Source organism: Eubalaena glacialis, chromosome 2 (genome assembly GCF_028564815.1).
Source record: "Eubalaena glacialis isolate mEubGla1 chromosome 2, mEubGla1.1.hap2.+ XY, whole genome shotgun sequence".
NCBI classification, from domain to species: Eukaryota; Metazoa; Chordata; class Mammalia; order Artiodactyla; family Balaenidae; genus Eubalaena; species Eubalaena glacialis.
Window position 1 is genome coordinate 143,181,190 of NC_083717.1, and position 13,287 is coordinate 143,194,476.

The window sequence follows — 13,287 nt, forward strand, 5'->3', positions numbered from 1 at the left end:
TTAAGACACTATCCCGCTTCATCCAAAATAGATCATTGCATCCAAGGTATCATAAAATACAAAAATTAGAAGTAAAGAAAGACATAAAAACAGGGTGCACTATTTTTTGTAAGTACTCCCAGATATATCATTAAATATGTGAGGTAGGAAAAACATACAATCTATGATTAAACTCTTTTGAACTTTGATTTGACTCATCTCTTACTCTATTCCTTTACAAAGGCTTGCAATTTAATTTGAGATTCTTATATTGCAAAATACATGATGGCCCACTCCATTTAACAACATTATCACAATTTTCAGTGTGCAGAAAGTCATAGACCACTAGTTTCAACTATCTGGCTTGAGTATGAAGAAGCACTCTTTAGAGAAAAATTCACAGAATCGATGTTTCTCCATATTCTTAAAGAGGTCTGACTTTAAAACACAACAATCACAGCACCCAGTTATACTAAGAATTAATGAATTCCACATTGTGAATTGTGAATGTATAGTGAATTTCAGGGCACTGCTCTTGCAGCCAGACTGAATTAAGAGTTAAAGTTCTAAAGCCTCAACTGCCTCTGAAAATTTGCGGGGTGGTTATCAGTTAAAGAAAACATCAGCTGTTTAGAAATGCATGGCATTACAGCTGAATATAATACCTTTTCTGTTCTCACTTGAAATGGTTTCCTATCGAAGCAGTTTCTGTAACAATCACACAATAGCCAGAATGGTACAGGGTTATACTATATCACACAATAACTACATTCAAAAAGCATAGGAAAAAAATTACTTTTATAGCAGCAAATGCTGTAGCTAAAAGCCTAAAACAAATCACTAAACAGCACTAATTTGCAAGCTTTGAGGTTTGAGGAACTCCCTGGCAGCTAAGAGAAGGGCAGAGCTTGCAATCAACTGTCCTCTTGAGCACAACAAGATTTTCAAGAATAGAAACCCACTGATACGCTGATATAGTCTCCTCAATTAACTGCAAAAAATGCCCAAGCAATACCCAGAGGGAACTCAAGGCAAAAATCAGGCCAAATATCACACTTAACTATCAATCTTACCAAGGCCAGTGATTGTTAATCAGCCTGGGGGAAAATAAAGTAGTACAGTTGACAGTTTATTTTTTTTATGAGCACATGCTTCCTATTTTACATGGAGGAATATAACTACTTCTGCAGAATATCTAGTAGAGCCATGTCTTCATTTTTACAGGTCACTAATTATGAATATGCTTAAAATATCCTACTAGTCCAAAAATAAATTATACCAGAGAGAGTCCTCAGTATGGGCATTTTGCTTCTAAAAAGAAAAAAGAAAAACCAAAATTATAAATCATATCTTCTTTTTCCAAGTAAGAAAATTATGATACAAAGTGCTGACATTAGCTACCTATTTATATTTCTCAGGCAAAAAGCTAGACTTTATCACCCAATCTGCATTTCAAATATAGACTGAGATGTCACATACATGGCACAAGATGATCCAGGTAACTTGCATGGCTTCATCATAGTGGGTATAAACACACATATATGAATATAATTTAATAATACATATAAGAATATATACAAATATTTATTTTCATATACACTTCATATGTGATTTCAAATTCAGCCACTGGTAACTGTATGGTAGTTATTTAAACTGTATGAGTTTCAGATTTCTCATCTATTTCATTCAAAGATTAGAGTATGACATAATGTATAAAAAACTCCTAGTAGAAGGTGTGACATATAGGAGGCACTTGAAAAACGGCAATTATTCTATGAAAAAATTACGATATCCTATGTTTATTTTTCAATGACAGATGGGATAAGAGAGCAGATAACCCAAGTTAATTGAACTTGGTTTACAGATATATTTTAGAATCCATACTTGAAGACAGATATGCCTTATGCTCTAAATTCCCACTTAAAAAAGAGGAAAGACCAGTATAAAGACCTGGCTAATAGAGCAGGAGGGATGGTCTTTTGAGTATGCAAGTGACACTGGGCTTCAAGTGTATACATCACTATAGTTCAGGTAAAACAAACTTCACGTGTATTGCTCTTATGCAGCTAAGAAACATTTCTGTCAATTGCAAAGATATAGAAGGAAAAAAGTAATGAGAGTTTCTGAAGGTAATGTTGGAAATTGGTGAACAATACAAACATGAATTATCACAAAAGATACCTAAAAACAAAATGAATGTTAGATGAGAGATTGCATGCCCTGCTGTCAACACTGAATCAGAGTCAGCTTTGCAAGGGAAGCAAGAAAGCCATCCAATTCCTCGTCTAAAGTTCAGCCGCTACTCCATGAGACCCACTCCATGAATACACAGATACACCCACATATCCACACACTCATAGACAGTTAATATATATGAATATATATTTTAGAGTATATACACATATGCTATATATACAAATATATATGTGTAGTTTATGTGTAGAAAGATAGATATCTTCTTTACACTTTCTCTGAAACTGGAGAGGTGATTAAACTTAAAAGGTTTCAAAGTACTTCTTTGCATAAGTAAGCTTAGAGAATTAAGGCATTAACGAGTGAGTTTTCAATGATGACAGAAAATTAAAAACTTAAATGCTTTTTGAAATATCAACTAAAATCATATAATGATAATAGAGTTCAACAGTAAATTATGAAATCACAGGAAGCAGGAAGAAGGCCACTTTTAACCCCAGCTCCTGCAACTAGAGGAATGTTTGTTAGTGAGATACAGAAAATCATCAGAGGATAAGTAGCCTCTGAGTAAAAAGGCTGTGTGGCCCACTGAGAATTATTCTTGTCTTAGGTAAAGAGGGGGAAGTTTCTAAACCCCAATCTTAGCAATATTACAGGGTCAGAATGGAAGAGAGCTGCGCCTCCTTAGGCAATTACACTTAGATGAAGCTACACATGACAAAGTAAGAACAAAATTAGCCCAAGATTGAGGTTTGATTAATTGTGAACTAAGACTGAAAACTTTAATATTAATACAGCCGCTCTGTACAAAGAAAGGGTACAGGTAATATAGTCCAGTGTGAAACATGAACCAAATGAAAAATGTAAGTAAATAAAAGAATGAGGGGAGAATCGCAATAATGGTGTAGAATAAGCCATGAAAAAGAATGAACAAGTTCAGAACCAGGATAAAAACAATAACTATACAACTTCTTGATAATAACTTCACTAATTCTGAAATACTACCAGGATAAGACTGACAACTCAAAAACTACACGTCAGTTAAATCTGTGCGTGTCACAGAGTCTACTGTGTGTATATGCTTAAGGTGACATGCTTAGCAAAGCCAATATTGTTCATCCCTCGTAGTGGGGAAAATTATTCTCAACTAATAATTTTGTTGCCTGTTTAAAGTCTCAAGTAAAGATGACCTTTTGGTTTGGTTACAGAAGTACCTGACCAATATTCCCAACCAATAACTAGCTAATATTCTGACACTCAGAAAACTAGCCTAATGAATTTCTTCCATGTAGTTAGTTATATGAATGGGTATTACTGAGGTGAATTACATTTCACCCTCAAAAAATAGAAAATAAGTGTTTACCAAGGATAATTAAAATCTATTATATATAAAAATGCTTTCTTATGTATGTAGCTGTTACAGTGTAATGGTGAATAAGGTCCCAGCCTTTTCGGTTAATTCCATAGATTTTTTTTAATGATTAGATGACTAGGTGGGAAACAGTAATTTTGGTCACTTTGGGATCAAGTACACAAGAAACTTGTGATAGCCCCACCTAATGATTTATTCTCATTTTCTCTGGTTTTATTTTTAAATTATCAATGACTTGTAGTCTTACAAATATATCCCTATTTGTATCATTTTTAGATTAGTCTCGAAATGGCAGGACATTGAGACTATTCTCGCTCCTTGATACAAAAGCAAGATTTATACATATATTTGAACACAAACATATATAAATATACTCATGGTCATAAGGTTTAGGTGACACTAATTGTCTCTGGAGCTCTTAAATGAGGGGGGAATACCAGCTCCCCACCCCCACCATTACGGAGCAAAAGGAGAAACTCCAGGGTTATATGGATTGAGAGAAGGAGACTAGCCTGAGGAGCAATACCAGCCACATGTGCATATGAGATGCAATAGCAAATGGCATTTTCATGCACATATTAATATTACATACAGTTTAAAAATATACCACTTGAGTTATTTTCTGATAGACTGACAGATGGGAATTATTTTTTCCAGAAAAAAATTACTTGCTCCCTGTTACTTCCAAGCCCCTTACTCTGTTCTGAGAACCAAATGGCACTCCTACTAGGAGGTCCAATTGTTGGACCACCAGAGTATACTTTTTTAAGAAGATAAAGGATGCTCTCTATGCAGTCTCCCTCTACTCCAGATATAAAAATGCAACCAGACTTTTTTATTCTTGCTGTTATTTACATTTTCTCTGTATAACAGCCCACTTTCCTAAGAGTTTATTAGATATGGAAACTGAGGGATAAAGAGATTAAGATTTTTTTTTGCTTCTGGTCATGGAGTAGAGCAGCAGGTGAACAAGAAGAAAGCCCAAGTTCCCCAACAGTTTTCAACCACATTATGCTGCCTTGCACAAGAATAAAAAAAAATAATAATGAAAGCACATACCTCTTTTCATAAAGGCAACACATTCATCTCAGTGGCTGTACATTTGTAAAGAACAACATGATTCTAGACCCACAGTCCACTGCTTCTAAGTAGCAGGCACTCTTAAAAAGGCTTTGAAAAGTCTTTGACCTTAACTCCAAAAGGAGCTGCCATGTAAGTTCAAAGCTTCCCAAGTTTGCATAGAACTGGGGAGGGCTCAGTATCCTACAGGAACTTTAGAGACAACTGTCTTAACTCCTGATGAGGTCAGGTGGCTCCACATTGCACACACACAAACCTAGGAACTCGGTAGACATAAATATCTGAGCAAGTTCCAGAGTATCACACAGTCAAATTTATTTCACAGACTTACAGACTTTGGGGGAGAGGGAGTTACCATAGGTTAATGATGGATACATCTTTCTAGTTGGGACAAACTTTGGAGAAATTGCTTAGGCTTAATACTAGACACGTACTGCAGGGTTATTTTCCTTTCTGCCCTATTATTCCTGCAGCTGGGATCTGTGCTTTAGCACTGGCTTATCCTCCCTCTTTATCTATATTACATCAACCTACTTTCAAGACTCAAATCATGACGTACCAGCTTTTTCAAGTTTCCTCCAACCATGGCAGCTATCAATGCCCTCTCGTCTTGCACAAATATTTGTATATTTCTCATAGTCTTATTTTGTTTGTTTTTCCATTTGGCTTTATCTTAATTAACTAGTAAACTCTTTGAGTTCACAGCTCTTACTACTTAGTTACACGTTTAATCCATAGAAGTTATACCTTAATTTGCTGACTGAAGTTACCAGAACTTACCCACAATCTGACCAGAATCTGTGTACAATTCCTACTGAAAATTTCTGAAAAGTTGCATATCTTCCTCAGAGTTTTATATCCTTCTCAGGAGACTCGTGGGAGCCTCCCCCTCTTCAGTAGGAAGTGGACCCGAGGCAAGGCCTGGACCAAATTCATAGCTCCACTCAGAAATAACAGAGAGAATGCCCCAATGTTTAATCTGTGCCTATCTCTCCTTAAGTACAATCAATTGGCAAGTAGGATAATCTGGTCCACTGGGACCATAGGCTCTGCTTAAGAATTCCTCATCTTTCCATCTTTCCCTTTCAGGAGAACAGAAAAACCTCCCTGAAGTTGTCATTCAGTCAAATGGCAGACATTTTTTTTTTCTTCCTCTGTTTGACACACATGAACAAAGTTTTATTTACTTCAGAAAAAAAATAGTTTGCTGTTTTGCTATTACTTAAAGGACAGATATATTTTTCGAATGGCCTTTTTAGGCCAGCATTTGATTTCCTACTCACCTCATTGAGAGTTCAGTGCCCTTTGTGCTGTCCTTTAAGACTGTGGGAGGCCTAGCTATGAACCAACCCTTCCTCTTTCAGACATATATGTTTCCCTTTCCACAGAATCACTCCATTATTTTTATCCCTCCCATTCTTATTCCAACAAAACAGGACAAGAAATATGCTGCTTGCGGATATGGTAACATGTCACATATTTGACCCCATCTGCCAACCACACAATAGTCCTTGTATAGTTTTGACGGGGAACAGCAAGAAACTGATGTCTTCTATTTTTATGTAAAGTTGTAGAGGTAGCATACTAAAAGACAGAAAGAAAAGTTACGTCATAATTTCTAATACCTTTGCTCCTACCATAATATGTCTTTAATTGGTAAATTTATAGTAAATGTGTAATAGCCAAAAAAAATATTCCTAACATTTGAAATCCTTTTCTATGACTATGAACACCTGGGGAAAGTATGATTTAGATTATGAAATGGAAATCATCTTTCTTACTGAATTCAATCAATTACATCAACAGGAAAGGAAGTAAGTGTTTTGAAACACAAGATAGAAATAGTATCTTGGAAATAGTATCTTGGCATTAGTATCTTAGAAAAGTAGTAAGAAACCAATATAAGAGAGCTTAATTGGGATCAGTTCAAGGTCATATAAGTTAAGAAAAAAATGGAATTGTACTGGTATAAAATGGGAAATAACTAAGTGCATGATCCAATAATGGAGATGAGGGATTTTAGCAAGGTGACAAAAAAATATCCATCCAGTGAATGAGCCTGGATTGTGGAAAAAAAGAGTTGTGAAAGAAATCTCACGAATAGGATAGGACCACCATCAGACTAGCATAATATAAAGCCATTGTGTCATAAATTAGTGAGATGATTTAATGCCATGGTAAAGTCTCTTCTGACTTTATGATTTTACAGGGCCAAAAGTTTATTAATTGGATTTGAAAATAAAAATAGGATACAGTGGCCTATAAATGAAATCATTTCTTCATTCTGCTCTAAGTAATATATTTACATTGACAGTCACTGAAGCAAAGAAATGAAATTTCATTTTGAGGGACTATTCAGTTAATGGCAATTACAGTGAAGCTAAAAACGTTCACCCTATTCATACTTGAAATGCATTCAATATAATACTTTGCTTGTCCTTCCAAAATAGCCAAAAGGGAAAGTAAGATCTTCCCCCAATTCAACTGGGAGCTGATAGCACATTCCTTTAGTTCACTGCAGCTGCCAAGAGCTCAGTTCCAGGACTAGGCGGGTATAACTGACTCTTTGCCTTTGACTTTGTGGGTTTCCAGCCTTGAGCCCAACTCTTCCAAGACTCTTCCCAAAGCATGAGGACCAGGCCAGAGAACATGAGTGATGGATTATCTCAATAGGTGGAAAGCAACCCAAGATCACGGTTCCTAACACTGTGTTAAGACATAAACTGAACCCACAGGCTCATGCTATTAGTTGCATCCCATGAGCCCTACCCCAATCACATTAAAACAGCATTTTAAAAGAATACAGAGCACATTTTTTCCAGAAAACCTGTTTCTCAAAATAGGTTTAAGGTGGTTTGCTTTACAAAACAAAAACGAAAATAATTTTACAATATCAATAAGAAGAGCTGGTATCAGAGACAATAAAATTAAGCCAAGATAATGAAGATCATGAAAAATGCCTTCCTTGAATTTCTTTTATGACATCTATTCACCCTCACTGATTTGTTCTCTAGAAAATGATTCCTTAGGCTTAATGTTCAACCTGCTCAATCTAAAGTACTTAATAGCCCACTTAGGGGCTTCCCAGGGACAAACAGGACATGAGCAAGTAACACTGTATAAAATAATCTGCTCATTTGCCATGCGAATTCTCAGTAACACGACCAGTAAGGACAACCTTGAATGTACAAAAATAATCTCAAGATACAAAGGACAGCCCACTTTTCCTGTGATGGTGACCAAAGTGGTGATGATCCAGGGTGCGCGCATGTGTGTGCGTGTTCTCGCGTGCACATAGGGACAGTGGTGTGAGGAGTGGGAAGAGAGAAGGTTAAAGCTAACTGCATATGACAGAGCTTCAGATTTACCTTTTTTTAGCAACACTCATTAAAGTCATCTCCCACAGGCTGACACCCTAAATATGTGTTCAGTCAAAAGCAGAATCTGATCACAGGGTTTCTCCAAACTCATAACAGGACAAAAATCACAATTCAATGCACCTTGGGATAATTCTGCTGTGAGGATGGAAACATCCTGGGACTGGATGTAATGGTCAACTGACCTGCCAGAGCACTCTTATCCCTTTGGGTCAATCTGTACATTTAGATTCAACCCACTGACAGTCTGAAAGATCTTCCAGATCCTTCCTGTCTACCTTATCCCCTGGTTCTCAATTCCACCAAGTCTTTTCTGTCATCTGCTGCCTGGGGTGTCATTCTTAAAATTTATGAGACTAATTGATATTACTTGAATTGAGAGAATATAGCTTGCTAATTTGTCATACACATGTGTTGATAAACTTATTCTATTTATTGCTTCTAGCACAGCCTGCAAGCTATTTATGGGCAGTACATTAATTATTTTAGGACACCAAGTCATTGGTAGGTTTGGCTCCCATTAAAAACTATTTAGACATAGACTTTTATTTTGTTTTTCAATTGCAGTGGGGATTTGTCCTGTGCTAATGCAGTTATAATCTTTTATTAGCCTCCTCAGAAATTAAGGGTATAATAGGTCAGAAGTAAAAATACAATGTATGGCAATGGAGCAGTTTTTTCCTTTTTAAGCAAGACAACTGTGAAGTTTACAGGAGATATGATTCTCAAAATTATGTAATTATCAACAGGTTCTCTAAAAAACACAGTTAAACATCCATAGAATAACTTACAAAGAAAACTTTCAAAACTAGGAAAAATACTTTGGATCACTCAGCTCTAAGTATTGCAGTCGTATACACCTAGCTGGGGTTTACATTGTGACCCTTGATGCTATGTTTAATCAGTTATCCTAAACGTAATACAATGGGTTTAGTGCAACAAAATTAACAATGCCAAAAATGGATACCAGTTCACTGTTCTTTAATGACTTTTTGGTTTTCAGTGACGTTTAATATAGTAAAAAGAAAATTAAAATAAAACTTTAAACTTCCAAGATTATTTTGAGGAAAAAGCTTGAATACCAAAAATTTTTTTAAATTCAAGAAGGGAGAATATATAACTTAAGTAAATTGATTTTAAAAACTACACAGGGAATTCCCTGGTGGTCCAGTGGTTAGGACTCCACGCTTTCACTGCCATGGCCCCGGGTTCAATCCCTGGTTGGGGAACTAAGATCCCACAAGCCTCATGGCATGGCCAAAAAAAAAATTATTAAAAAAAATTTAAAAATAAAAACTACACAAATATAGATATCTACAGGGAAAAATGCCATTTTTAAAAAATGTTTTTTAATGACATCAGAATCATTGATGGAGGGTAGACAGGCAGATATAAATCAAAAGATAATCTCCCTTACCCAAATGCCACATATACACAAATCTCAGCTACTGTGCAGTAAGTCTGCTAAGCAATATCCCCAGATAAATGACAGTAAGTCCCTAGGTCTATAGCAGAAACTTTTATACTTAAGTAGTACACACGGTACCAAGCTGATCAAACACAATAGGAAGAAGATTACAGTAACTCAAGACAATATAATCTATATATTAAAACAAATAGCCTCAATTACTTAAAAACATCTGAATTTCATGCTCAGAATTTTCCAGGCTAGCAGTAGAAGAATGAAGGGCTGACTAGCTATTTCAAAGAAGAAAGGTTACAATGATATATTTCTAAATCATGTAATTAGTTTTAGGCTACAGTGAAGTGATTTTGCCTGAATTACCGATAAAATAATTTTATTTTCTCTTGAACTTAGCTACTAGAAAACAATATTAAGAAATAATACTTTGTGTGTAGCACAAATGGTTTTACATCTGGCCAACACAGGCAAATAAAGGGTGACAGGGATACAGACTTATGCTAGCAGAGTTCCTATCTAGGTCTTTGAAGTCTCTGTTTATAATTGCACTGCTTTTTTTAATTAATCATTTTCCAGACTCCTCATGTAAAATGTTCAAAACACACTTTATAATCTTACACTAACTCTTATGTCTACGTCCTTCTTAGAGTTAATCAATATTTTATACCTAAATAAAAATAAAATCTCTTCCCCATAAATGCTTCCACAAAAAAAAAAATAAAACTATTTCAGGTTAAGAAAGGTCATGGTTTACAAAGTCAAAGCAATGAAATGTGAAGTTTTATCAGTGGTTCTCAGACTTTAGCATGCATCCTAATCATCACCTGAGGTGAAAAACACAGAATGTGGATCCCACACTCTGAATTTCTGATTTAGAAATCCTGGGAGAGGTCAGAGAATTTGCATTCCTAACAAGTTCCCAGGTGATGCTAATGCTGAGGGTTAGGGATTCCCACCTTGAGAATCTAACTTCTGTGATTTGTAAGACATATTTGAAAAGTAATATATAAATATATTTTTTCACCCACCTGATAGCTATGACATTTATAACGACTAGAGATGCTGACTAATTTTCAAACAAAGCCAATTCTACTCCTAGCTAAGTGACTAATAACCACATCAATAGTAAAAGAAAAAAAAAAAGACCACCACCTTCACAATGATCAGCTCAGTAGCAGAAATGTCTCCCCCCTTATTGTTAAGCAGCATGGCCCAGGACTGTTTTGATGCAATTGTTCTCTACTGGTCTCCACTCCTACATCTTACACTTTTCCACCGCCCAGCATGAGACTTGCCAGGACAATCTGAATGACAAACAGTGACAGAAAAATGGAACCCTTTCTAATCCAGACAGTTCCAGAACATCCCCTACCCCCCCCCCCCCGATCTTTCTCACTTCTCATTATCTCCTACACACACACACACACACATTTAAAAAACAAAACAAAAACAAAAACTCTTTTTATTTGGGCTAATCTGAACCAATGGGAGAGAAATAAAGACTTGGACAAGCAGAGTTCAGACTCACACTAGGCAACAGCTCGCTGAGAAGGTTCCATCTTATCTGCAGCATTCCTCCATCCCTAGAATCCCAGCCACTCTCAGCTTCGGGACACCAGAGTCCAGCAGAAGTCAAAACAGCACTAAATGAATTCCTGCTCCGCTCAAGGCCTCACCTCCTGCCATCAGCCAAGCGGTTTAAGCCAAGAGGTTTAAGACCTCAGCATCTCTCCTACACACAACAGCAGCAGCGGTACCAGCACCACCACCACCACCAAGAAAGCTCTCTTTCATTTGGGAAAGAGGGAGTGAGGAGAGAGGGGAAATTAAGATGCTTAGAGGTGGGAGAAAGTGAAGATCTCTTGTCCAGAGCCAAGGAGGGAAGTAGGAAGACAGGCAAGGGGAGCGGCCGATGAAGCGAAGCAGAGCCCAGAGCTCGCCGCTCCTGACCCTCTCCCCACCACCCCCCCAGCAACGCTCAGCCCTGGACAAGACACCGCGGAGAGAGTAAAGGCGGACCTCCCGCCTCGGTTCCCAAACACCTGACCACTGCGCACTCCACGTTCCCAGAGAGTTGGAGGGCTCAAGGTCCCCTTGCATCCGCGCCCACTCCCAAGTCACTTCTAGGGTCTGCGCTTCCACAAACACTCATGCCCTTTGCCCGGGGCAGCCGGTGCCTAGCACTGCAGCGCTGGGGTCCCAACCCCGAAGGAGACCAAAGGCGGGCTGCCAAATTTCCAGCACACACTTTCTCTGGATGTCGGCCCCAGCCTGGGAGCTGTGGGTGAGTCTCGGCCTGCTGTCCCCTCAAGGGCTCTTCTCCTAAACTTCCCACCATACCTCGAGAACACAAAAGTTATTTTTTCCTTTGTAGCACCGCCTGCTTATCCCAGGAGAAGACTCACATTTGAGCCAGAGTGTGTGTGTGTGTGTGTGTGTGTGTGTGTATCTTTCAGTCCCGAAAACCAAGGGTGCCAACTGCTGACAGGCGAAGGAACCTGGATTGGCTCTTGAGGACTTAAAAACATCCGAATTAACTAGCTCACCCTTCTCTCCGTCCTAACCCTCCCAGCCCTGCGTTTTCCGGAGAACTGAGCTTATGTTCCTGTTGCAGTGAGCTAGTGTCCTGCCCCGGAGCCGAGACGCGCAGACTTGGCCGTCCGTTCATTCATGCATTTGCTCATCCATTCACATAAACATGTCCCTTAATTGTGTCTGGCACCGAGAATCTTGCCTGCTATTTTCCCCTCCCCAAGTCAGTGCTCATGGCAACGGTTGGTGCAGAACGCAACTCGACTGTCAACCCACTTCCTGAGCCGGAAAATCAAGTCAAGTAGGCATTCAACTCTCCCCACGCCCCCCCCCCAAAAAAAAGGAAAAGGAAAAGAGAAGGCTGAGGGACGGGGCGGAGAGGAATGGGGAGCTCACTGGGGTCACATTCGAAGCTTCCCTTGGGAGGAAATCGGGGCACCGACACCAAGGCATGCAAGGAGCTAAATCATTATTAAATCAAAGACTGCCAGAGCTCGGGTCCCCAGAGGGGATAAATCAAGTGCAAAGCCACTTATTCGCACGAGTGCTGGGCTGCCGGCTCGACCCAACTCCGAGCCCGAGCCGAGGCGCTGGGAGAGCGGCTCGCAGCCCGATTCGCAGCGCGCTCGCCGCCTCCTTATCGCTCCCAATAACGTGATGAAGTGGAAATCAAAAGCCACGCCGGGAGGGGCCCTGGAACGGCGCGAGTCGTGCATTTTCGCTCACCAGCCTATCTTCCCTAAGAATCACAAGGTCACAATAGCGTCGCGATTCCACTCACCGTACACTCCTTGGCCAGAGATCCCCTCCAGGAGGACTGTCAGCAGCCACACGAGACCGTACACTAAATCCATCTTCACGTGAACATGAACATATCCAGCCCAGGGGGGACGCAGCGGGACCTTCTGGAGGCCGGCGGCCAGCCGGGCGCGCTCCGCTCGCTCTCCAGCCGAGCCGAGGTGCCCGGGAACCGCTCGCGGAAGAGGGAAGCGCAGTCCGTCCGTCTTTCCCCGGCGGCGGCCGTGAGCGGAGCGCAGGAGCCCCTCACACCCCACACTCATGCATGCACACACACACACACACACACACACACACTCCCACAACACAATACCCTGACACCGACTCACACGCACGCCTCACTCACACTGGGCGCCCGGGAAAATCGCAGACGCCGGGGAGGAGCAGGGGGCGTGATGGGAAGCGGAGCCGGGAGGCGAAGTGTTCTTCAGGGGAGCGGGCTGGAGTCTCCGCAGCGGCTGCGGCGGCGGCGGCGGCGGCGGCGGCGGCGGCGCGCTGGGCCGGCGGCGGGTGCTGGCGAGGGGCCGGGTGTG

General features: G+C 39.9%; 1 protein-coding gene across 1 annotated transcript in view; it reads right to left on the reverse strand.

Moving 5' to 3' along the window:
- Positions 1-13,019, reverse strand: part of MDGA2 (MAM domain containing glycosylphosphatidylinositol anchor 2) — an 811,172-nt gene extending 798,153 nt beyond the window's left edge. The window contains exon 1 of the mRNA XM_061182503.1: positions 12,738-13,019. Within this exon, the coding sequence (XP_061038486.1) occupies positions 12,738-13,017 (280 nt within the window). The 5' untranslated portion in view covers positions 13,018-13,019. The remainder of the gene's footprint in view (positions 1-12,737) is intronic.
- Between the last annotated feature and the right edge of the window lie 268 nt (positions 13,020-13,287).